We start from the raw sequence: 27,331 nt of genomic DNA, 5'->3' as shown, positions 1-27,331 counted from the left end.
CCTGAAATGCTAACGTCAAAACATCAACGTGACAGCAAACACCACCACTACTAAGGCATACCTCATGAACCAGGGAGGCACACGCTTTCAAAAAAGCAGGATATGAAGCTCCACATCCACAGACTTTAACTTTCTGGACTCTAGATTGATGTTACCAAGAATGCCATCAGAATGACCAATGAACAAATGGAATACACAAACCATTTTTGAAAACTGCTTAAAATTTGAAAGTATAAAAATATACACTACTTACCTACTATACAATTGCTGACAAATTGCAATGGCTAATAACATTTTCTGTTGATTATTCCCTCGAACATTTTTTTTCACATGGCTTTCATCAAGAGGTAGAAATCGCTCAAAGTTCTTTGCAGCACTGTATACATATAATTGCCAAACCTCTCAAGTTTTACTTAGGGTAACAATTGGATTTTTCATTTGCTTTGAGGTTGGAGTTGAACAGCTAACAGCTGGTCCTTATTTTCAAATTCATAAAAATAATTCCCTATATGTTTCTTTGTGCTAAATAGCCTCATTACACCATGTGACCAAACTCTATACATGCCATCCAAAGGTTAAGGGATTTAAAAGCTCTGTAAAATACACTTGTTTATTTTATAAACAGCCTATGTAAATATGTAATTTATGAGCATACTATCTATCAACTAGACTAATAAGATACAAATATAATTTTCTTATCAATATTTCCCATGGAAATTAAATATTAACAAAGTAATAAATAACATAAATCTCGAGTAATCTTAGCTACTAAGATAACATGAAATATTTGGTACGTTACAGCAGCAGCAATTCTACGACGTATCACACGGCTCTGCTACCTCCTCTTGGACTTGCTTTTGTGAACTTTGCGTTCCCTCACTTTGTTGGAGTGAAGTCTGGTCCATGGGTTGATCTGCCTGATCCATGGGCTGTTGCGTTTCTTCCATGGGTTGAGAACGATTATTTGTGCCAGCCCCAATTAAAGCACCCCGCATCAGAAGAGAGCCGAGCATCAAACTAACTGTGCCAGAGACTTCACCATCTTCATCTAATGTCCACAATGAATCTCGGAGTTCGGGATAAACTTGGATGAATTTAAGAAGAACTAGAAAAAAAAAATACCAAAGTAATCAAAGGTACATACGGCTTCGATGTTTTTTAGCATACAGTACACAATAATTTGTCACACACTTGAAACCTTAAAATATTTTAATTGTTGAAATGCAAAAATCAATTGTACATAACCTGTTAAAGTAGTAGTGGTCATCTTATAATTTCACAAATAAGCCTGTTCAATAGAAATAAATAATTCCTAAACTCATTCAAAAACACAAACTACTTTACCGTTTCCTAAACTCTTTCAAAAACACAAACTACTTTACCGTTCTATGATTCAGGCTACATCACTTATTCCTATGGATTCTTAACAGATTGCTAAAGAAAACTTTGATGAGTCATAGCCTAGGCTAAACAGGGAGGCCTTTGCTAATCAAGCTTTGATACTTAGCAGCAAGTTTATTTCACAGCCATGATGACAATATTAAAATTAATAAACATCTAGCTATGATCTTCAATTATGTTAACAATAAAAAACTCAATTCTACAATTAAAAAGAAAATAGACCAGAAATAAACTACAGTCAGCCCTCTGTCTTCATGGCTAGTAACACCTGCAAAGAGCGAAAATCCACGTAAAATTGGTGGCCTACGGCGGTTCAACTCAAACCGCCTATGTGCAGTTGACTAACACCCAGTAACCCATTGTACTATATTACATTGTTTTCACATGGTTTCTGTCACGATATTGTACTCTAGTTCATATTACTTTACAAAGGCAACTACTGTACATTACTAACACATCCTTAGTACAATGTAGAATGACTCATAACACATGGCCTGGAAGGTCATTCAGTACCCAGGAGTGAATGGAAGGAAAATCCAGCAGTTGCAATACGAGTAAAAGTAAAAAAAGAAGTTGGACTGCAAAAAAAAAAAAAAAAGGAAGAGGGAACAGATAAAGGAGGCCAAAAGTGAGTGCAACTAAGGGACACTGAAAACCCTTAGGTAAACCGTGTAGCACACTACAGAGTTACATTGATGCCCCTAACACCCTACAGAAATTTTACATGGAATACTGTATTTAAGCAACAGAGAAGCAATATAAAATTTGTAAATGCTTCGCCTACTGGGATTAACTGAATGACAGATCTTGTAATGCAATTGTTTGTATTTGAATAATATAGTACCCATAATGCCATTAAACAGTCTGAAAACATTTTACTATCTAACCCTCATAATCAGTCGAAATATAGAATAGTATTGAAAGATATAACATTATTTTTTAACCAAATACCTTTCTTCCAGAAAAAACATATACATGTGATAAGAAGATGACTCCAGGACACTCACCTTTGCACATACTTAATGACACTGGGTGAGACAAACCAAGGTGCTCACCAGGGGGTAACTCTGCAGCCAAAGTACGTAACAAGGCCAAAGAGTGGCCTTGCCGTCTCGCGCATGGCCTTACGTACATGGTATCTAAAGTATCACAAGCATAAACATCTTCTCCTCCCCATATGCTTGTACCTAAAAAGGAAAAAACTAAGAAATATATATAACATTCTAATTCAATATTAAGGCAAATCAACACATACTATATATTAAACATTCTATATATCATCAAAATACAGTAGAAAAGGTGCACAGTTGCAAAGACTAATACTGTATTCTTCCATCAACCTCTTTACTAGACCAAACCTTTGTGATCAAGAATTATACCATTTGAGTGCTGCAGTATCATGCAAACACAACTTACTCTATTGCTCCACCAACAAAATTTGAAAGCAACAGAAGACAGAAAATAAGACTTGAAGCATAGAACTGACCCTTGCGTTTGAGCGAGCACATGCCAGATGGGCGATGGTGGTGCCAGAGGAGGTAGGAGGGATCTACAAGAGGACAGCAGCCATAGGGCACCTCAGCTTCCGCCTCCCGAGCAGCATAGTCCAGCTGCGTCAGTACGAGCACCAGCAGACGCTCACCCAGGCACGAAGTCTGACACGATAGGTCACTTTTCCACTTAGAAGCTAAAGCTATTTCCTATTCATTCTAAGTGTCTTCATGATTGAGCAAAGATCACAATTATTTCACATTTTCAACATAGCACAACCATGCATTGAGCTGTAAACCACAACTATCTTTTAAGCCCTGTCCACACGATCGAGCCTGCCCGACAGGCAAACAGTGATACCAGGCCACAATAGTTATGTGAAAATGAGGGTTGGTGACGTCAGCAGCGGGGAAAACTAATGGCAGGGATCTGGCAACACTGTATGATGCCAGATCCCTGTCTGTGTTTGTCCCGCTTCTGACGTCATTAACCCTCGTTCTTACTAACTATTGTGGTCTGGTATCACTGTTTACCCGTCGGGCATGCTCGATCGTGTGGACAGGGCTTTATGAACTAAACAGAACAGCTTTTTTTCCACTTGGAAAAAAGGAACTTACCCGAACCCATCCATTTTTTGGTGAAGTAATACTTAAGACTCTTTCTAATGGATGCCAGTCTCCTTTAAGCCATATGTATTTATCTGGAAAGTATATAACATACTAATCATTAAGTTTTGCAAGGGAATTGGGACATTTTCGGTGCTACTATAGTGTAATTCCTACACTATTTTTGGGGTATAAGGTGATTCCTACCAAAGGAGGATAGATAAAACATACTTCTTGATACTATTTTAATCTATTCTATTTCATAAAACATGCTAAAAAATCCCTAAAACGCACTTTAAGTTAGGTTAGGTAAAATGGTCGTTTTGTTTACACACTGTTTGCTTGTTTAGTTTGTTTGGTAACGCTTAATTGAAGTGTTACTCTTGTAATAACAGCTTGGAAGGGGAATATTACATTATTTAGTTGTTTGCTTGGTAGGAATCACCCTATAGTAGATTTGAATCTCCATACTGAAGTAGGAACAGAAAATGAGGGTGGGAATCACGCTATAGTAGCACCGTAAGCGACGTACAGTATTTTATATAATGATTCAAATTAAAATTTCCTTTGTGTATTAATAAATCGTGCCTTTAATAAAAAGATTTTTGCATATTACAATATTTAATTGCATATTACAAAGTACTGTTATATTATGTCCTAGTACTGTATATTGGTCGAGAATTATAATTTGAAATTTATATATGCTGTGAACAATGATAACGCATGAAAAAATCAATGAGTAATGCCCAGCTGATCCTTGAAGAAAACTTAACAAAACAAAACAAAATACAGATTCTACAAAATAATCTTGTAAGTATTTAGGGGGGTCACCTCATTTTCACCCAGTATCATCTCAGCAGTTATTCCATCGTAACCAGGGGCTTTCCAACTACTGAGTTTTTTAATGATAGCTTCGACTTCAAATACACTGAATTCATTCATGGGCACATCAAGGTCTTCATCAGCTCCAGGTATATCAATCAAATTACAGTATTCCCTTCCTATCTCCCATTCATGACCTATCCAACATTGTCTTTCTTCCTCTTCTGTTGTTATAAGAGATCCATCTCTCTTTTTTATGGGTGTATGCCTCTTCTTTTTGGCTCCAGTTGAGATTTCATTAATAATTCCATGAGCCTCCTCTGCTTTCCTATCTAAATATTCTCTTGTCATTCCTAGCTTTTTTTTTTACCTCACTATAAGTACAGCAATACTTAGCATGCTCTACCTTGTAATTTTTATTACTTCTCCAAAGACCTTCAATAATCAATTTCTGTTGTTATCTCCTTTTTATACTGTCGCACGTATCATTTGATATCCAAGCTTTCTCCTTGTAACTGCGTATTCCAAAACTTCACAACCAACAGACTGATATATGTTCTTAATATCACACCATTCCTCCATAATTGTCTGCTCTTTGTCTCAAAGTCTCTATGACTACAAATCGATTCCTACATTCAATTGCAAATGTTTTTCTGTGCTTAGTACAGTAATTGCACCAAGGAATATCAATACCCTTGAGTAGCAGATACTAACACACTTAGAAAGTCAGGGAACTATGGTAACACCAGAGGAAAACAGTAATAACCGTATGCATTACAAGTTAAAAACATGGAGGATACTAGTCATAAAAAAACTTTAATATGCGACTGAATAAAAAAAAAAACAAATATTTACAAACATTTGAACAAAAAAACTAACAACTTTACCTTCACGACTATCAGTATAAACAAGGATGCCTTTTTCTTCTTCATGCGTTGCCTCCTCATTTTCAGCCCACAGCTCAGGAAAAAGACATTCGCCTGGTACAGCAACAGCCAAGTCTTCAGCTGTTATTTCTTCAGGTGTCTGTCTGCATAGTAAAAGTAAATCAAAGCTGTGAAACATTACATTTTTTCAAACAATTTTCTTTACTTATATAAACCTCTCAGTACACACGCGCCAAATCCTATGACATCAGTCCTAACAGGCACACTCCATATAATGCATGTTTCTGAACTAGTCGTGCAAACGTCAGGGACTTTACATAAGATAAATAAAAAGATAATTCAACTACATAAAATAACCAATCCAATTAAGGGATGAAATTAAGTGCAACATCAGAAACATAACAATTATGAACAATATGCTGATAAGAAAGTAAGTTGAATACAAAATATAATGGTAATTAAAAACACAGCAAACACTTGTATGGAACTTCAGAAGTTCAATCTTGCAGTGACTGTTTTTATCTTTTACAGGTTGACAAGAGCCTCTCTTCGTTGTTCATATATGACATTTATTTTAACGTTGTTACTAATCTTAAGATATTTTATATTCTTTATTCATCCTCCCTTTTTTTTTTTTGCTACCCCTTTAAATTGGGGGAAGTGCCACGGATAATAGATAGATTATTTCCTTTCCTCACTGGGCTATTTTTCCCTTGGCTTTAAGCATCCTACTTTTCCAACTAGGATTGTAGCCTAACTAGTAATAATAATAATATCACTGATGTTAGTGATAAAAATGAATGTGGGCTGTTCAAAGGAACAATATAATGTGGTAACAACAAAACTACAGAACTAATGGCAGGGTAGAGAAGAACATATACGAAAGGGAATCAAATCAGGTACAGTAATTCCTTCAGAGACAGAAAAATTACAGCACCAGACATTATAGCAGCATACTAACTACAGTATCTGATAAACATATAAGGAATTTAAATGCTCAAGAAAAAAAAAATACGGGTGCAAAGCTGGGAAAAAAAAAAAAAAAATTAGAGGTCCCACCTAGCTAGTTGAAACATGGCTTTTCTTAAGTCTGTCTAAGAATATACAGTTGGACACAGGAATTCCTTGCACACCCCACTTTGAGGAAGTGCACCCTGTTAAACTCTGACTGTGCGGCGAGTAACCAAACAGCTAGTGTATGGAGAGATAGCAGAAGTGATGGGCGTGGATACACATCGGAATTCTCTGCGCAGTAAAGGAGTGGCAGGGTGTGCTTCCTCAGAGCAAGGTGTGCCAGAAATTCCTGTTTCCAACTGTATTATAGTACTCAAAATGGGATTAAAGAATTGCAATCTATGGCTTTGACATCACACAATTTTCACTCTGAATCCCTTTATCTTTTTTTTTTTTTTTAATAACCAAAATAAAATTCTAAAACTGAGCATATTCTAATACTTACTGAGGTCCGGAATGGCTGTGAGTTTGTAACCACAAGGCAATATTCGTAATGCTTTCATAAACTTCAGAATCTGTTGGTATTGATAGTGCCGTAGTGCTCATAGTGTATTGCAGAAGCTGAAAAAAAATAAAAACTCTTATAAGTCAGTTAGTATACAACTACTGTATATACATACTATATACAGAATATGAAAATAAAAACATAACATCACTATAGTCAATTCTTTTTAGTGAGGCAGATTTGCACCGACTAGCGGGGGTGCCCCTTTAGCTTGGAAAAGTTTTCTGATCGCTGATTGGTTGGATAAGATAATTCTAACCAATCAGATAGCAGGAAAGTTTTCCAAGCTAAAAGGGCACTGCTGCGAGTCAGTGCAAATGCGCCTCATTAAAAAAAATTGAGTATAGCTTCTACTTGAATAAAACAATGACCAGACATGGAAATATTGTAAAGTACAGTTCTCGTCAAGTCTAATAAGATATTGGTTATGATGACTAAGGAACCAAAACTGAAGTCAAAATTAATCTACAACTTGAATAAACAATGGAAAACAAATTTTCATTAGAAAAGACCCTTCATTAGTAGACTTCTCTATTTAACAGACATCAATTATGATACTTGAATGAAGAAATGTGGATGAGATAAGCCAAGCACAGGAATTATGTGGCTGCATATGATTAAGGTTGGCCAGAAAACAATTTCCTTTGAAAGAATTACCACATAGCCTTTTGTAACAGTAAATGGGAGTTTCTATGTTTATTTACTGTAACAAGTAATAAAATATGTAGTTGTTTGTATACCTACTTACTAATGTAACTTGTAAACAGTATCCTTTGTCACTATTTGATGTTCATATTGCTCATCTTTCAAAGCTCAGCTTATGTCAATGCTTAGCCCCAACAAAAAAAATTAATTTCCCATGTTCTTTGCTTTCAACAGGCTTAAACATCTTTTATGGAATCTAACAGCTGGTGGCAACAACCATGGCTTTAGTCTTTCAGACTGCATCAGTCCCGTGCTATCAGACGAAATGTGCATTTGCTCAGTAACCAGATTGTAAATGGTTATTAAGGCTTTTAGTGATTTTAAGAGATGTTTTATCCTAAATTTGTTAGGAAATTCATTTCATGAATTATTCTTTATGACAACACTGCCTCTGTAACCATACATAAAGTATAATGCATGTGTCTGTACAGGGAACATTATTCAAAATTTAGTACCTAAAAATCTTTATTAAGGCTTTAAAAGTTTACCAGGAGTCTGATGATAATAAGAATCCATTACTGCGACATTTCAATATACAGTACATTATTCTCTTAATCATTAACTATAATGAAAAATGTAATACAGTATTAAAAATCAAAACTTGAATAATGTAATTTTACAGAACTACCTTTTTTTTAGAATAGAAATACGTATATTAAATAGGATACAATATTCAAAATAGATTCAGAACTACCCAATCTTATTGATTTTGTAGACAGTCAATGGCATGGTACACAAGCCAAGTGTCAAATTCATAACAGAAACATAAGAGGCAGTAATTAAAAAGTAAACAAAGACCTGCATAAAGAACTCATTCTTACACTAAAATTACTACAAGACAGACTGTTTTAAGAGATTTTGCTAACATGAATTATAAACGCTACCGGTATTACATTTACTTTTGAAGAGTGAAGAAAAGGAAGAATAAGGACATGCGAGCATAAGTTTGACACCATTAAACTCAAATAAAGACTAAATATGGAGGAAATTCTCATTAATAACACCGAAAAAGAAAATTTATAGGAGAATCCTTTGACATAAACTATGTGGAATAATTTAGCTTGTTACATCAAAAGCTGTGTAAATTAAATCTTAATTTCCTAAATTTTCATTTCTTTTACTGTAAGCTTTAATCTATACCCTTTGTTTCATGATTTTCTGGACTTTCCTACCAGTCTTATTCATGATATATCCCATCTCTATATTAGAGGAACTAACAATTACAGATTCCAACAATAACTTATAACAAGGTGTCTGTAAAAACGTATTTAAAATTGGGTTATTTACATACAAATACCATGAAGCACAAAAACATTAAACACGACCTGAATTTACATTAAAACTTAATGAATTTCATAATCAGTATACGTCACGCTTCCTAGAATCCTAATTTTTTTCTGTGCCTACTACTTCAACACATTTTCAATTATCTTCACCATAAAAAGTTCTGCATATGAATGTTAAAGGTTAACACCTGGGCTAGGGTTACCTCACTCCTGAGACAAAGATAAAGTTCTTAAACTCAATATCCAAGGTTATGTTAAAATAAGAGCAAGACTAAATATTAAAAAGGCAAGAAGTAATCAGTAACTTGAAGCATAACAAGATACACTAGAGCGTAACAAATCTGGGACGCTCCATAAATATTTCACAGTGAATGCAAATGGTAGGTTATATTAGGTTCAGTGCTTTGATGGGTGAACTTTCTGCTTGAATTCCCATCTGGTCCAAGTCTTCAACAATCTTTCTCCAATATCTTCTGAGCCTTTCTATTGCTGCAAGACCTGCTTATTACATTGCCTAGGGCATTCAAGGTTTAATGAAGCTTTAGAAGAGGTGGGGGAAGGGTGTACTGCAGTTTAGGTCCCTTATCAGATTGAAAGGATTTAAGTCTCTTAAATGAAAAAAAAAAGAATACATCTTTTTATGATTTTTTTAAAAGAAATTTTAAGGTATTAGATTGCTTGATAAACCAACAATAATGAAGAATATCTTAAGAAGTAGTGATATCAAGAACTTAAAAGTTGAATACTATAAAGAACCTCCCAGAAACCTCTTCACTGACAATACGATCTTCCTCAAAACACTCTACAAACATCGATCTTATCATTTTGCAGTCAAAATCTCAAGTTGAAAGACAAAACCCCATATGTTTACATTTACCTAATACTGTATTCTGCAGCTCCTCAAACAAATGTTAGAACAGAGGAAACCTTTACCCGACCTGACAAGTTCTCCCCCTGGTTAATGTACCTAGTTTGGGTATTTACATCAATACTTGAGTGAGTCTGTTAGGAAAGCAAGACCATGTTCTCAGAACAAAAATGTTGATACTACAGTATAGTTTTAAAAAGTTCTCATAAGAGTTTTCCTATCTCAACCTAATTTTTATTTTTTCCGGTATTATTTATGCCAAAGTATTGTTTTGTGCATATTTCCAGAAATTTATTTAAATGTTTATACGCAAGTGTTTTGCTTAGCAATAGCTTTTTCATCCAGACCATATTTCTTTTTGTATCTCGTGGTATCTATCACAATTGTATAGTCATATTTTCAGCCTTATGTTATAAGTTGATTAACAGCTACCCGTAAAGTTTCCTTCTTCTTCTTTGTCTGCATCTTTTCCCACTTTTATGTGGGGTCGATGTTTTTGGCCAGCGTTCTCTATCTACCTCTGTCTCACACTTCATCACCGGTTAATCCCTTTGATCGAAGGTCATCCTTGATACCTTCGCTTTGGTCTCCTTCTCGTTCTCTATACCTACATTTCCATCACTCTCCTCCCAATATACTGTTCATCTCTTCTCATAACATGACCATACCACCTCAGTCTACTTTCTTGGATTTTATCTGATAGTTTTCTAACTCCTGTGGTACCCCTAATCACCTCATTCCGTATCTTATGGTTTTCTTGATGTAATTTTGTTTCTTAAGCATGTCTTATTCATCTTTGTGTGAATTACATAATTTCTTAGGTAAGGTGGTCAATTACCCTAAGTAACATTGGATTCGTGACAGAAACCACTTTCAAATTTGTTAAATCATAAAAAACCACAATAATTTAATCACAACTCTGTACTGTTAGCAATCCCTATTCCTGTCTATAAATACTGTATAATTAATTTACTTATACTTTGTGTATTTTGCTTTTATATTTAGACATAGCTACTAATTGCAAGCATCTGCATGCAACTAGTTCACAAATAACTAGAGTCAAGTTCTTAGCAGAATGAAATTTTAATATTAATATACTTTTATTAATAGTCACTAATTTTCTTATGTATGCATAATTACTTCATTATTTTTTTATAACACTACTTTCTACATCTTATTTGTAAAACTTATTTAAAAATTTTCATAAAAAAAATTTCGTCTTTCATACGAGCGAAAGGATGTATGACGTGTTGGTCAAGTCTGGTTTCATTATTTGTAGTAGTCATAACTTTCTATGAATTCTATTCTTTCGTTTTCTTTTCACTTACGGTCAAAGCACTATTTAGTGGAATTAAGCTTAGGCTATCCTCTAGGAATTCATGATGCGCACATGACCTAAACAATTACTTAACTATGATATAAAATCTAAAGTAGACAATGTTTCAAATCTACTTTTAGTTTTCTACGTGTAACTGCACTGCAAAATAAATCTTTGAAACAAAGTCGAGTACAGTACTATTTTGATGGCAATTACTGCATTGTACTGTAGTTTAAAATCCAAAAGGATAAACCTTACTCCTGGATTTGCAGCAACCATGAAGGATTATTTGAGAAACATCTTCAAATGCTGACAATTATACCATTTGAAAAGTTACTTTACATTTTCCCATGCATGCAATCTTAATGCATTTAGATTACACTAAATATAATATAAAAGAACTATATAATAATTCATATCTGACTAGACCCTTACATGCACAAGTAAAAATATTTAAGCAAATTATATGAAAAATTATTTAAGAAAAAATACAAACTATATGAAAAATTATTTATGAAAAATAAGAATTATATGAAAAATTATTTATGAAAAATACAAATTATATGAAAAATTATTGATGAAAAATACAAATTATATGACAAATTATTCATGAAAAATACAAGTTCTAAAGAGTTTACATATAAAACAAAATGAAGATGAAAAATGTAATGGTTGAAGTACTCCACATCAACTTCTTAGACTATAGGAAGAAAGGAACAGCTAGGCTATGCTTAGCCTTGGTGGGGTGCACTCAAGTATGACCTTTTTGGCAAAAATTGATTTGAAGGACTAGGGTCATCAACAGTGACTAACACTGCAATCCCGAAATGTTCTAAAAGGTTACTGACACAGCCACTGTACTTACATGTAGCTGTTAATCAATAAACTTAGGATGAAATTGTCTGGGGGCTCTTGTGTTCTTCTGCAGGACCACTCACAAGCAGGCTACACACAGGACTAGTAGGTAGGAAGTCAGCAGACCTTCAAGATGGTCACGCTGGACATGCTCCCTGCCTACACTTATATTCAAGAGGAAACTGACCACTATAAAATTGGAATCTTCTGGCTTCCTTTGGGTTACCACGACGTCCAAGACTCGCCCAGAAATGAACTTATTGTAACTGAATACTCAACTGAAATCCCCAACTACTGAGTTTAACAAATAGTCCATACCTTTAACTTTGATTATTGCAAGTATAAATGTAACGACGTCTTGGAGTGAAGGGAGTGTGTAAGCCACACCAAGTGTGGGGTGTTATGCTCCAGTGAACCCGAGGCTCGCCGCTCCTCCGATTATGACCTCCGGTTCCGCGTCATGGCACATTGTCATTTCTCACTTTATAATTCACACTATTCCAGTGTAAATTTAGTAACCCTTTTCAATTGGCAATACTTAATTACTCTCTTCTCTGAAGCGTACACACTACTTATTTGTCATCCACCTTGATCACCACAACAGTCTTGTTGTCATTGTTGACACCCATGTTCCAGTAATTAAATTGCAAACTTGTAATTCCTATAAAAAATTATTTTCTTACAATAAAAATAAGAATTGATTACAAAATTATTATTTATACTTTTTTGTTATACAATTTTACTAATTATATTGTATACTTAAGTAATAGAGTATGAAGAACTTATTCTAAAGACTTAAATTTTTTAACCATTTATTAGCACTACAGTCAAATGACATACAAAGGTATGTAGTGAAAACAATAAGATATTCACGATCATTATTTATTATCACCATGTCTAATGAAATTATTTTTATAGCCAGTCTTTGTGGATAGGATTAATTACTTTCAGTTATTCGCTGTTATTAAACAACACACGAAAATCATTGGAGAGAAACAGATCCGATGGCAGAGGAATGGTGGATAAACGGGGGGTAGAGAGAAGTTTCTGGAGGAGAAATGAAGGTTACATCAAGAAAGGCCAAATTATAATTATTTATACTGTTTGTAACAAAATATCAAATTTAACGATTTCATTGACTATAAAAATGGATTAAGGATATTTCAAAACGAGTTTACAACTGCAAATTTGTATGTGACATTAAAAATTATCGCTGGAGATTTAGGATTAGGGGTGAGGGGAGGGGGGTGTTTTGGGGGAGGGAAGGGCAAGAACCTGTGGTGCCTGAGAGACGATGATAGTTAGATACTCCTCTCTACCTCCCTCTTTTCCTCTTTCTCTTTCCTCCTTCCCCATCCACATCCTCCCTCCCAATGTGAGAGAATCAAAGTTGCCATTTCAGAGCGTTTTGCGCTAGATTTGGCATTTTCTGGAGAGTGTAGCGTGTGTTTTCCTATCTGGCTTGGTCGCGCTATTACTCAGAACATTTTGTGTACTCTTTATGGAAACATGATTAAATAAAAAACTAACTTTTTGTCTATGTTATTCATTATTCTGTTTAAGAAAAATTGCCTTTGCATCTTACTTGAAAACAAGAATTCAAAGTTACACTCGGACACACTATTCTACCTTATTTCTCTTCCTCTTGTTTTTTATTTTTCTACTTTCATTGTTTATATATGAAAGATTTATTCTAATATTGTTACTGTTTTTGAGATATTCTATTTTATATGTTCAGTGCTTCTTTTGTGATTTTATTCTTTTCCTTATTTCGTTTCCTTACTGGGTTATTTTTCCCTGGCGTAGCCCTTGGGATTATAATATACCTGTTTTATAACTAGGGTTTTAGCTTAACTATAATAATAATAATAATAATAATAATAATAATAATAATAATAATAATAATAATAATAATAATAATAATAATAATAATTTACCTAAAGTTTAAAAATATCTACGCGCCATTTGCCGCGCCACAAGAGAGGATTTAGCTCGTTTTTTGGCGCGTTTTGGAAGCTCCTTACAGCGCGTTTTCAAAAATGAGAACTGGCAACCCTGATCGGTCATCACCAGTGTTTATGGTGACGTCGAGACGTAAACATTGCTGTTCGTCGTGAGTAAAAGTTCCTCTTCTCTGTGGTGTAGAACCCAGTGCAGTGAATTATCCTTCGGAGACAGGTCCATTTGACAAATCTGTGGCCGAGAAGAAAAACAAAATAGTGGCGAAGGTCAAGGTTGAATAGAAAATAACATTGTCAAGGGGGTGTTATATTAGAAAGTTCGGGTTTTCTACCAAGAAGAAACCTGTCTTCTTGGCTGTTTCTTCTCCACGTCGAAGACATTATTCCTCTTCAGCAAGAATATCTAACGGAAGGAGGAGGAGGAAGGACCGTCTGCTGCTTCTACAGTGGGCTGGTTAGGAAGAATTGGACCGCTACAACGCTTAGTCAGGTAAAGGAAAAAAAAGCAACTCTTGCCTAGAGCTAACTTAAGGTATTTAGGCCTACCGTGGCATACACTACGTAGACAGTCTCTTCTTACCCGGTGTCATCACCTCATTTGTCATTTTAAATTTCACCTGGCTGTTTTGGTGCTCTTGAGAAAGGCCCACTTAGCATGACGGGAAAATTGCTCCTCGTGATGTGGGACGAGTTTTGTTGCGCCTACCGTAGGCCTATGATCGACTATTTTGTTAGATTAATGATAGTTATTTTAGATTTTTAATGTCATATTACAAGTTATCCTTAATAGAAGCTTCCAGATTTTGTTTGAAGATTTATATATATATATATATATATATATATATATATATAATTAATGTATATTATATATATATATATATATATATATATATATATATATATATATATATATGTATGTATATATATATATATATATATATATATATATGTATGTATATATATATTATATATATATGTATGTATATATATATATTATATATATATATATATATGTATGTATATATATATGTATGTATATATATATATATATATATATATATATATATATATATATATATATATATACACACATATATATATATATATATATATATATATATATTTATATATATATATATAACTACATTTTCCTTTTATAGGTGTTCATATCGGTATGTATTTTGTTTGCTATCAATTTTATTTTATTTTTGTTTTAATTTGGTTAATGGAGTCTTAAGAAGACCTATCTGTAGGCTAGGTAATATTCACTGTATATACTACTTAAGGTTATCTCTATTTCTCATTGGCTAGCACAACTATTAACTAGAATAAGCTATGATAGGCCTGGGCCCTAAGTTATGAAATGAAGTTTATACCAATCTTAACCCTTAGGAAATATACCATCTATTAGCCAAAACAAATCAAGGGTTGGCAGGTCTGTCTTATGTAGTGTGGTTTTTTTTTTTTTTTTTCTACACTACATGTAGGCCTAACCAGAATGTCACTGTCATGGCTGTCACAGTCCTATAGTATTTAAGCCGTCTCTTTTGGTGCCAGCGCCAGGTTACGTATTGTTTGTAATTTTACCTTTTTATAGTTTATATGACATATCTGTTTTGACGTTGTTACTGTTTTTAGAATGATTTATTATTAATTTGTTCTCATCATTTATTTATTTCCTTATTTACTTAACTCACTGGGCTATTTATCCCTATTGGAGCCCTTGAGATTATAGCATCTTGCATTTCCAACTAGGTTTGTGGCTTGGCAAATAGTGATAATAATAATAATTTTTTGATTGGCTAGGTCATGCTGCGTATGCCATCTCATTTGCACATGCCCTCTGAAATTTAGTGTGAACTCTCCCGCTTCGGAAGAAAATTAGATTTATTTTTTATTTTTTTATATAAGAATGAATTTTAAATAGTTTAAGCACTTTAGCTTATTATACTGTAGTTATACTTATAATCATTACTATATCGTTATTATTTCATGCCAAGCCTGTTACAAAGTGGGAAAAGCCGAATGTTACTTGACCTCCTGTCCCAAAATTAAGGGCTAGCAAATTGAAATTAATACCAGATAAAGTAATTTATATAAGGAACACAAATTATTTTTTATGAACTAAAGGGTTATTTGAATTACAAAATATTTGAGGTAACTGTAGAGTAATGTGTAATAAAATGTTATTTGTTTACATTCTTGATAAGTCAAAGAGAATTGTGCATTAATGAAGCACGGCTGTATTTGATTACTGATACTTTATATTTATGTAGTAATATATTTTTCCTATTTTATTTGTTGACAAATTTTTTTTTAATTCAGTGATGCTACTCCTTGGTATTTTGCCATAGCTCATGAGATTTCTGGTCAAGTTTCTGAGATATCGAGATTTTGGCCCGAGGCTTGGGAAATTGGGATTTTTTTTATAAATAGCAGAATTTCTTGGGATTCCCAGCCATTCTCATTCTAATTTTGTTCTATTATTTTCTGATTTATTAATTTGTTTGTCGATTGAATAAATCCAATTGCATGTACAGTACTGTAATTCTCCTTTGTTTCAGTGCCACCATTTGTATAAATTGATAATGATAAATACTATCAGGATTAATACATCCAATATATGTTGGGAAGGGAGTTGCCACCAGGCTTCATCCCTCCTGTCCCAGTGTGTCGAGGTTCTAGCATAAATAGCTCTGTTAAGTTGTTTTCGATATTGCTTGACAATGAGTAGATCAGGCCATCTTAAGCCTGGAGAAAATGACAGTAGGACTTCACCATGGAAACATTGCAAAAAATTAGCCTCGACAGTTAGCATCAGCTGTCTCGTTGATTAAGAATGATTAGAAGGTTCGGGAGTAGATGACACATTAAAACCATACCCAAAAGGCAGGTATGGATCTTTGTGTACACACTGTGGGAAGTTAAAACGTTGATAATTCTGCCCTGCCTAAACCTAAAACCTTTGTAGCATGTGGGGTGTTTTGAACAAAGAAATGCACTGTCAGTATTTATCTTTATTGCAAGAGCCCCACAGAATCTATTTAGCTTTATTGCAAGAGCCCCACAGAATCTATTTAGCTTTATTGCAAGAGCCCCACAGAATCTATTTAGCTTTATTGCAAGAGTCCCACAGAATCTATTTAGCATTATTGCAAGAGCCCCACAGAATCTATTTAGCTTTATTGCAATAGCCCCACAGAATCTATTTAGCTTTATGGCAAGAGCCCCACAGAATCTATTTAGCTTTATGGCAAGAGCCCCACAGAATCTATTTAGCATTATTGCAAGAGCCCCACAGAACCTGAAAAACTTCAAGAGAAGTTAGCAAAATCAAAACTGTTTTCAGATGGATACATTGTGGAACCTCCTTTTGCCTAAGCAAAACGCTTTGTATTTAGGTTTTCAAACTGTAGGGTATTCAGTAATCGTGAAGCATTAATTTAGATTTAGTTTGGTTGTTTATTAAGGTTGTTCGAGATTTTAAGTTGTCCGTTAGGCTATTTCTCATGAACTTTATTTAGTGATTGTTCTTTTTCATTTTTTTGAGTGCTGATCATTTTGTATCATCAACATACATATTTTGTTAAGTATTCATGATGTGTGTACTTTAGGAATATAAAGACCGAAAAGAAATTTCATGTTGTGGTATAGGTGGAGAGCCCAATATGTAAAGTATTGTTTCCGTTTCCTTTATTGCTGAATTGACTCACTCAGACTTGTACTTTTGGCTAAAACTTGATAAGTTTACCTTTTTTGCACAGGATATTGTGTAATTCTTGTACTGAATGTTACGTTGATGTACTGTAGCTATTTCTTTGGCAAGACACGTAGAAATCACTGAGTTGCAGAAAGTTATCAATAGCAAGTAATTTGCAATTTTCAAAATTTAACCTTGCAAAATCTAACTTTTTGACGCAGTTAATCGTATTGGTTTTTTTTCATATTGATTCATATACTAGGCCCTTTGATGTAAATCTTGTCAAGTATTTCTGGCCTACTTTGGCTAATTTGGTGGAATGATACTTCATTTGTTATGGACTTTAACATTTCCTGTTGTAAGAATGTCAAGAAGCTAACTTTTCTTCATATTATAGTATTGTACAATATAACTTTCTGCAGGTTTATCATTCAAGGTTTATGAGCAACTTGATTGAGTATGGTTATTTCCTAAAGGAGCAGGTGAATGTAGTCTTTGCTGTCGTGTGTTCTAGATCTAAAGTTTAGCTGCTGATTATACTGTTGCCAAGAAACTCCTATACTGTGATTGTACTTGCCAGTCTACACTGACACTGAGGTTTTTATTTTCTTAAAATTCTTGTCAGAAGTTAGTTTTTATGTTATTCCTTGATAAAACCAGTCACTGTTGCTAGTGAACTTATTCTTTTATTAACTTTAGGCAAAGACTGTTTCTCTCTTGGTGGTTTGTTTATTTGGTGTTTATCTCACTGTCATTGTCTTTGTGATATTTCTCTAAAATGGGGATCATAGCATTGCAGTATATTGTCCGACCTTTTACGAAGTCGGTGTTTTAGCAGGATCTTTTGACACATACAGTAGTTTACCTGATGAAAGATTGTTATGATAGTATCACATGATAGGTTCTCATATTTTTCAAAACATTTCTTTTAGCTTTGAATTTTTTGAGATGGGTTCAGCAAGAATTAGTGACGGTTTTATTCGTTCATGTGCTAGGAAACTATTGGAAGCTTATATTTCTAAAGTCATAGATTGTTTTTTATCAATAGTCGACATAGCTTTTTCTTTGTTTACTGTGTGATTTATTGTTTTCATTTTTTGCTTCTTTTTTTTTTTATAAACTCCCAAATCCTTGCATGGATTCTTGAATACGATTGAGTTTATGACTCCTGGTATTTTTAAAACCCTTTCATATGCTGGTCAAAGCAAAATATTTTATTTTGTTTTATATTAATGGATACAAGTGCAGTATATGGGCTACTGTATATGCTATTTTCTTTTTATTCTTAATAAATGCTATCAGCGTCAATAACCCTTAATATCATTGTGCCAGAGAACTTAAAATTGATTAAACAATCTTAAATCACCAAACAGGTTCTATATAGTTTTCTCCTCATTACTATATTTTATGCAGTTGTATTCAAACCTGACATAGGAGGAAATTTCATATTATCACCTGACCTAACCTAGCCAACTAAGCTGTCATGAATGTGTCTCTAAAATTTTCAAACAAAGCAGGGAAAGGAAAAGGAAGGAATGATGATGGATTGGTGAGCTAAGAAAATTTGCTGGTATAGACGTATAGAAAGACCATAAACAGAGAGGAGTGGAAGGAAATGTCTGAGGTCTTTGTCCTGCAGTGGACTAGCAATGGCTGATGATGATATTATATATGTGTGATGGTGGAAACATATTAGGGGGCTCATTCCTTGCAAATTTAATTGTGTTCTGGCTTATATACTGTACTGAACCTGGGGAATTTTGTTTCTAGGGTTGATAAGTTCTTATGATCAGCATCCTCATCAAAAAATAATATTCATCTGGAAACACAAATATCAGTGCCTTCCAGATCCATCTTTGAGATACAATACATGAGGTTCAATGGTGGCACTCAGGTCTTGCAAGGTCTATGGTTCGATCCCTGCGTACTGTTAATATATTATCATGCTGTGAATAGATACTAGCATGGCCTAGCTAGTAGTTGATGAAATGCATTAGGCTATTGACATCTCTTAGGGCATAATGATAAGTTTTGTCTACTTCCAGCTCTCTCTCTCTCTCTCTCTCTCTCTCTCTATATATATATATATATATATATATATATATATATACATATACAGTATATGTGTGTGTATGTATATACACTTAACATTTGACTGGTGTTACTTTTATAGTTTGGAGAACTGTACACATCAATTTTATGTTAATGCTATACTCTCTATTCGTAAATTGTTTTTATACATAGATTGGCTATCCTTTTCTATTATTATTATTGCCTTGACTTTTCTTAAGTCTTTTCATGTTCTGTTTATATTTTCGTTGAATTGAATGTTGTTGATCTTAATTGCCGGAGGGCTTGCATGATTTTGCTCAGTTTATTACTGTACCCAATATATTGATTGGATGTGGAGGTTTGTTTTTATAAATCTTAGTGAGTGTTTGGTCTCATGCACATTCACTGTGGTCTTCCTGTGTAGAGTTAACAGTCTATTATTATTGCTATTATTATTAATGAAAGCCAATATACAACCCTAGATGGGGATGAAAGTACTGCACTGGAATCCCTTGGGCAGCAAGTATGAGAAAGAAATCTTGTAAAGAACAAACTCTAAAAGAGAAATTTCTGAAAGCAAATTAAATAAGGATAACAAAACATTAAAAAGTTGTATCCCTTGCTTTGCTCCTGAAAACAAATGTAGGTACTGCAGTACAGTCTACTTTACAAGATTAGCTTCAGTTTAATTTGCCTTAAATCGATAGCTGTGATGTCTTGGCAGAACTGCGACGGAGAGGCACTGATTTTTTTTTTTTATTAAGATAAGTAAGGGGTTATGCAGTGGTAGTTCTGTTTATAATACTTGCCCTCTGCAATCATGAATATCTCTCTCTCTCTCTCTCTCTCTCTCTCTCTCTCTCTCTCTCTCTCTCTCTCTCTCTCGTTAAGTACAGTGGCAGACTGAGATCTCTTTCATTTTAATTGATTCCTTGTGTTATGTTTTAATTGATTTGGAATTAAGATTTAGAATTTTGTGTTGTCTCATTTATCTCATATTTTATATATTTTTTATGTGTGCGGTGTTGGTGTTCGTATTTGTATGAATATTTTTTTGCCCTAAAATGATCCAGTGGGAAAAAATGTCTCCGGATATGAGTAAAAGGTTTTTATTGCAGTTCTTCACGCCTTATCGTCTCCATTTGTTTGTGACCCATTTTTTCAAGAACTCTTGTATATGATAATTTTTCCCTTGGCTTTTGGAATTATTGTGTAATATTTGAACTATATATTTTTTTCATTGTATTTTTAACGCTAGATGGACGCTGGCGCTCTATAAAAATAGTGTTCTAGTGATTGTGGTTAATAAAGTAAGAAGCTTCATAGACATTTTACTTTATCTATATTGTTGATTTTAAACTAGCTATTTTTATCAACAGTAAGCAGACGTGTCTCCTTTGAGATATTTGTATATAGTTTTTGAGCTTTTTGGTATAAGTAGCCTTTGTATCTGTCTTTGCAGTGAATATTTCCTTTTTTATATTTTCTCATCACTGTAGTTTGTATTAATCTCTCTCTCTCTCTCTCTCTCTCTCTCTCTCTCTCTCTCTCTCTCTCTCTCTCTCTCTCTCTCTCTCTCTCTCTCTCTCTGCACGAGACAGTTTGTCTCAAATCTCACAATTTGAGGAATATTTTGCTCTTGAATATTATCTTAAGCTCAAGAACGAGTGTTGGCTCATCCTGTTCTTGAGCCGTTGGCTGGGTAGAGCTTAGGTCCATCCTCTCTCTCTCTCTCTCTCTCTCTCTCTCTCTCTCTCTCTCTCTCTCTCTCTCTCTCTCTCTCTCCCCTCAAGTAACCGCTGATGTAACTCCGTAACCGAATCGCTCTAGTAGTTTGTTATCGTTCGAATGCACCCGCTCACAAAATATGATGTAATTGTTTTTTTTTATACGGAGTTAATTTTGCCCTTCGATTATCTTTGTAATTCTTGAGTGTAATACGAAATGTGGATTGAAGTGAAATTATTTCTATTAAGTCTCTCTCTCTCTCTCTCTCTCTCTCTCTCTCTCTCTCTCTCTGTTAGAAATCGTTTTGGTAACGTTCTTCTCGGAAGTATAGGTGGCAGTGTCAGGAAGTGCTTCCTGTTTTTCATTAAAAACGTCGTCATATTGTTGCTTTATTTATTATTTTTTCCTTGATCCCTGGTCCCCTTGAGTTTAAGTGATGACTATGATTATAATTTTAGCTCTTGAATTAACCCTGGCACAGCAGTAGAACTTAAGCCTTTTTCTCTATTGCGAACGGGCCCCCGATTTATTTCTATGCTAGTGGATTTCGTCATCAAATGTTCTTGACGTCATTTGATAAGATTTGGTGTAAGCTTGTCCCACGGGAATCTCTCTCTCTCTCTCTCTCTCTCTCTCTCTCTCTCTCTCTCTCTCTCTCTCAGACTAAGTGCAAATTAAATAGGTAAAAATTTGTTTACGTATTATATATGATAAATATAAATAAGTGCTGTGGTAAATGTATTAGAAAGTAAGGGCCACAGTATCTAGTCATGAATATATTTAGAAGTAAAGGTCTTTGTAAGCAATAATAGCTCTATTCCTGATCGGTATTTGAATCCTTTCGAGAGCTTGTTTCATACGACTGATTGCTCATGTTTGATAATGATAATAACAATATTGCTGAAATTGCGCAACGCTGTGATTACATTGTTTTCAGTATCTATTTCAGGACGTAGCTGAGCGATTTTCTCTTTTTGTATGGTAAATTAAGCAATCTTTTCTAGCCTTAGGTGTTAACGTGAATGCTATATCAACGTCCAATTATGTATGACTTAAACTAATGCCATTATTGCAACTAAACTTACTTTTAAAGAATTTCAGAGTAAATGGAGTACTGTACGCGCACAAAGGAGTTAAGAGCTCATACTGGGTACTGACTTTATGTTGATTGTAAATGTGTGATTATCTCTTGGTTATATAAGGTTGGCTTAGCATTTTATCTTTGAGAGCAGGTGCAGTGTGACGTGGATACTTTCTTTACATGGGAGGGTAGAGTTTTATAGATAGGTAGTTTCTTTTTCTTTCTGGTTTTTCATCTTGGTTTAAAATGTCTTTGCAGTGTGTTGCGTCAGATTAGGTTTTAAGGTTTTTTTATTTTTCAGTTTTTATAGTTGATATATGAAAGATGTATTTCAATGTTTACTGTTCTTAGAATATTTTGTTTTAATTGTTCGTTACTTCTTTTTCAGTTTATTTATTTCCTTATTTTGTTTCCTCATTGGACTTTTTACGTGGTGGAGCCCCTGGGCTTATAACATCCTGCTTTTTCAAATATATATGTAGCTTAGTAAAAATAATAATAATTGTTTCTTCAGTATGTAATAATGCCCGAATTATGAAATACTTTGAGATAACCAGTGCTTGTGAGGTGGGAGTTTAGAAAGTAATATTTTAGGACGGGGTTTTTTAATTTTTTTTCTCAGTTTGAAAAAAGTATAAACACAAACAAAGAATAAATAACGCATTGAATGAAAGAGTGAACACATTATTCGCAATAAGATAAATGGAGGAAATATATTTTTTAATATATTTCGTTGGGGGAATATTTAAATACACGACTAGCATAACTGGCTCTTCAAGACAGGAGCTCCATTGTAAAGACTATGCAAATTTTGCATCTGTTCTCAATCTTCCACAAAGAGTGATCGCGTCTCATATCATTAGTGGCGTTGGTTTATTTTTTTTTATTCAAGAGTATATGAATGATGTTCTTTATATGATTGAATGGATAACTGTTGTGATGGTAAGCAGATTTGGTATACAGATACGAATTCGTAAACCATCACGGTAAAAAAGGCGATGAGTGAATTATGTTCTTATCTAGTAAAGACGTGTATGCTTGAAAAGTCTCTCTCTCTCTCTCTCTCTCTCTCTCTCTCTCTCTCTCTCTCTCTCTCAAAGAAGTCGTGAGTGATTTGTGTTCTTATCTAGGTAATACGTGTATGCTTGGAAAGATCTCTCTCTCTCTCTCTCTCTCTCTCTCTCTCTCTCTCTCTCTCTCTCTCTCTCTCTCTCTCTCTCTCTCTCAAAGAAGTCGATGAGTGATTTATGTTCTTATATAGTAAAGACGTGTATAGTTGAAAAGTCTCTCTCTCTCTCTCTCTCTCTCTCTCTCTCTCTCTCTCTCTCTCTCTCTCTCTCTCTCTCTCTCTCTTCACTTTTCAGAGATTAGAATTATGTATTTTTAAGTCACATGGTAGTCAAATGACATGTTTGTACACATTCGTACCATATATCGTATTGCCCTATGTTATGGACATTTCCTCTTCATGGAGTTATTTCCAGATAAAGCATAGATTATTCGTAACGTGCTTATGGATTCTCTACGTCCCCTTGACTGAGGCCCACCACAATTATCTTACAGCCCGATACTCAAGTGACTGTTCAGTATAACAGATGCACAATGAATTTTAAAGGACCCTTTCTATATTCAGCCCCTTTCAGTTGCAAATTGAACCCGGTGAGTGGAGCTTTCTAACCGCTGGTCTGTGGGAGGATTTCGCCCATTTCGATACTATGCGATTGGGTTTTGCGTGGTCGAGAATAGTGCAAATTATATTCGCAATTCCTCAGAGGATTTTTGCAAATTCTTTTTAGAACCTTTCGTGCTTTCTAAAATGTATTGGGGTCACATTTTTTAATAACTATTCTATCTTATTTCTCTTCCTCTATTTTTTTCTAAGTTTTTGTAGTTTGTAAATGAAAAATTTATTTTTAATGTTGTTACTGTCCTTGAAATATTTTATTTTAATTGTTCATTACTTCTCTTGTAATTTATTCATCTCCTTATTGCCTTTCCTCACTGGGCTATTTTTTCCGTGTTGGAGCCATTGGGCTTGCTACAGACTGCTTTTCCAACTAGGGCTTGCTACAAACTGCTTTTTCAACTTGGGGTTGCAACAAACTGCTTTTCCAACTAGGGCTTGCTACAGACTGCATTTCCAGCCAGGGCTTGCAACAAACTGCTTTTCCAACTAGGGCTTGTAACAAACTGCTTTTCCAACTAGGGCTTGTAACAAACTGCTTTTCCAACTAGGGCTTGCAACAGACAGCTTTTCCAACTAGGGCTCGCAACAGACAGCTTTTCCAACTAGGGCTCGCAACAGACTGCTTTTCCAACTAGGGCTTGCATCAACTGCTTTTCCAACTAGGACGTCCAACAGACAGCTTTTCCAACTAGGGCTTTTAACAAACTGCTTTTCCAACTAGGGCTTGTAACAAACTGCTTTTCCAACTAGGGTTTGTAACAAACTGCTTTTCCAACTAGGGCTTGTAACAAACTGCTTTTCCAGCTAGGGCTTCCAACAGACTGCTTTTCCAACTAGGGCTTCCAACAGACTGCTTTCCAACTAGGGCTTCCAACAGACTGCTTTTCCAACTAGGGCTTGCAACAGACAGCTTTTCCAACTAGGGCTTGTAACAAACTGCTTTTCCAACGGACTTTCAACAGACTGCTTTTCCAACTAGGGCTTGTAACAAACTGCTTTTTCCAACTAGGACTTTCAACAGACTGCTTTTCCAACTAGGGCTTGCAGCAAACTGCTTTTCCAACTAGGGCTTGCAGCAAACTGCTTTTCCAACTAGGGCTTGCAGCAAACTGCTTTTCCAACTAGAGCTTGCAACAAACTGCTTTTCCAACTAGAGCTTGCAGCAAACTGCTTTTCCAACTAGGGCTTGCAACAAACTGCTTTTCCAACTAGGGCTTGCAACAAACTGCTTTTCCAACTAGGGCTTGCTACAGACTGCATTTCCAGCCAGGGCTTGCAACAAACTGCTTTTCCAACTAGGGCTTGCAGCAAACTGCTTTTCCAACTAGAGCTTGCAGCAAACTGCTTTTCCAACTAGGGCTTGCAACAAACTGCTTTTCCAACTAGAGCTTGCAACAAACTGCTTTTCCAACTAGAGCTTGCAGCAAACTGCTTTTCCAACTAGAGCTTGCAGCAAACTGCTTTTCCAACTAGGAGCTTGCAGCAAACTGCTTTTCCAACTAGGGCTTGCAACAAACTGCTTTTCCAACTAGGGCTTGCGGCAAATTGCTTTTCCAACTAGAGCTTGCAGCAAACTGCTTTTCCAACTAGAGCTTGCAGCAAACTGCTTTTCCAACTAGGGCTTGCAACAAACTGCTTTTCCAACTAGGGCTTGCAACAAACTGCTTTTCCAACTAGGGCTTGCGGCAAACTGCTTTTCCAACTAGGGCTTGCAACAAACTGCTTTTCCAACTAGAGCTTGCAACAAACTGCTTTTCCAACTAGAGCTTGCAGCAAACTGCTTTTCCAACTAGAGCTTGCAACAAACTGCTTTTCCAACTAGGGCTTGCAACAAACTGCTTTTCCAACTAGAGCTTGCAACAAACTGCTTTTCCAACTAGAGCTTGCAACAAACTGCTTTTCCAACTAGGGCTTGCAACAAACTGCTTTTCCAACTAGAGCTTGCAACAAACTGCTTTTCCAACTAGGGCTTGCAACAAACTGCTTTTCCAACTAGAGCTTGCAACAAACTGCTTTTCCAACTAGGGCTTGCAACAAACTGCTTTTCCAACTAGAGCTTGCAAAAACTGCTTTTCCAACTAGGGCTTGCAACAAACTGCTTTTCCAACTAGAGCTTGCAACAAACTGCTTTTCCAACTAGGGCTTGCAACAAACTGCTTTTCCAACTAGGGCTTGCAACAAACTGCTTTTCCAACTAGAGCTTGCAACAAACTGCTTTTCCAACTAGGGCTTGCAACAAACTGCTTTTCCAACTAGAGCTTGCAACAAACTGCTTTTCCAACTAGAGCTTGCAGCAAACTGCTTTTCCAACTAGGGCTTGCAACAAACTGCTTTTCCAACTAGAGCTTGCAGCAAACTGCTTTTCCAACTAGGGCTTGCGGCAAACTGCTTTTCCAACTAGAGCTTGCAGCAAACTGCTTTTCCAACTAGAGCTTGCAACAAACTGCTTTTCCAACTAGAGCTTGCAACAAACTGCTTTTCCAACTAGAGCTTGCAGCAAACTGCTTTTCCAACTAGAGCTTGCAACAAACTGCTTTTCCAACTAGGGCTTGCAACAAACTGCTTTTCCAACTAGGGCTTGCAGCAAACTGCTTTTCCAACTAGGGCTTGCAACAGACAGCTTTTCCAACTAGGGTTGTAGCTTAGCTAGTAATAATAGAATATCCACTGTTTGAGCTGCTCGTCTGCAGCATAGGTAGTACAGAAGCCTGTTTGAAAGCTGGAGTGTTTTTGTAAACAGGGCGTGTGGGATTCGTATGCTCATTTGTTAAGAATTTCGTGAGAACAGGTGTGCGCGCTCGCGTGTGTCCGTGCGTGTGTATGTGTGTGTCTTGCTCGACGCCTTTGGGTAGGAGGGTGCGGCCTTGCCCCAGGAGCTAGTTACGGTAATTTATTGGCGTGTTGCTTTAACTGGATGTACAAGTGTCATTGTTCATGTGTATGCATACATCGGGATCTAATGACACCACTTATAGTCAAAAGACTTTTCTTCCGTTATTCGAAAGACTTTTCTTCCGTTAGCCTTTTCTTCTATTGAAAAGTCTGGCCATATTTTGAGTGGTGTGCTTTTCATACTTCTAACAGGTTATAGTGCTATTTGTGACAGTTTATTCATTTTTTTTATTCATATTTTCATTCTAGTTTCAATCTCATATGTATGGAATAATATCAGGCGAATTATAGTAAATCTCTCCCTTCATTATTTTTAATACTATTTCTGAATTTGGAAATTCCAGAAACTGCTTTATCAGTCCTCTAACGAGAAACACAAACATCTTCTATCATGATTTCTGATCAAACTATTAAGTTTTTATTTTTTATTTAATGATGGTTGCGTTCAAGGTTATGGAAACGTAATGCCAGTT

At 35.2% G+C, this 27,331-nt stretch overlaps 2 protein-coding genes across 4 annotated transcripts in view; one reads left to right on the top strand and one right to left on the bottom strand.

Annotated features, from left to right (window-relative positions):
* Positions 1 to 531: 531 nt before the first annotated feature.
* LOC137631598 (protein FAM169B-like) lies at positions 532 to 12,409 on the bottom strand. Of its 2 annotated transcripts, none has more exons than XM_068363467.1 (7): positions 11,768 to 12,025; positions 6,666 to 6,781; positions 5,207 to 5,349; positions 3,510 to 3,592; positions 2,888 to 3,056; positions 2,409 to 2,588; positions 532 to 1,105 (listed from the first exon to the last, which is right to left on the bottom strand). In XM_068363467.1, the coding sequence occupies exons 2-7, from the start codon at positions 6,764 to 6,766 to the stop codon at positions 813 to 815; spliced, it is 969 nt and encodes a 322-aa protein (XP_068219568.1). In that variant the 5' UTR covers positions 6,767 to 6,781; positions 11,768 to 12,025; the 3' UTR covers positions 532 to 812. The 2 variants fall into 2 exon arrangements, with proteins under 2 accessions (XP_068219568.1, XP_068219567.1); XM_068363466.1 differs by lacking the exon at positions 11,768 to 12,025 and adding an exon at positions 12,076 to 12,409 and having other exon boundaries at positions 537 to 1,105.
* A 1,406-nt stretch (positions 12,410 to 13,815) lies between these two features.
* Positions 13,816 to 27,331, top strand: part of Csk (C-terminal Src kinase) — a 222,680-nt gene continuing 209,164 nt past the window's right edge. Inside the window, exon 1 of one of the 2 annotated variants that reach the window (XM_068363461.1) lies at positions 13,816 to 14,208. The gene's annotated coding sequence lies outside the window, so the exon portion shown is untranslated. The remainder of the gene's footprint in view (positions 14,209 to 27,331) is intronic. The other variant, XM_068363462.1, reaches the window with a different exon arrangement.

Source organism: Palaemon carinicauda, chromosome 40 (assembly GCF_036898095.1).
Source record: "Palaemon carinicauda isolate YSFRI2023 chromosome 40, ASM3689809v2, whole genome shotgun sequence".
Taxonomy (NCBI): domain Eukaryota; kingdom Metazoa; phylum Arthropoda; class Malacostraca; order Decapoda; family Palaemonidae; genus Palaemon; species Palaemon carinicauda.
Note: the sequence above shows the minus strand (reverse complement) of the source record. Positions and strands in the feature narration are given on the sequence as shown.

Coding starts and splice junctions, on each gene's coding strand:
- LOC137631598 (XM_068363466.1), bottom strand. CDS start 6,766: ATGAGCACTACGGCACTATCAATACCAACAGATTCTGAAGTTTATGAA. Junction 5,350..6,665: donor CACAGCCATTCCGGACCTCA/GTAAGTATTAGA, acceptor TTTACTATGCAG/ACAGACACCTGAAGAAATAA. Junction 2,589..2,887: donor GTGCTCGCTCAAACGCAAGG/GTCAGTTCTATG, acceptor TTTCCTTTTTAG/GTACAAGCATATGGGGAGGA.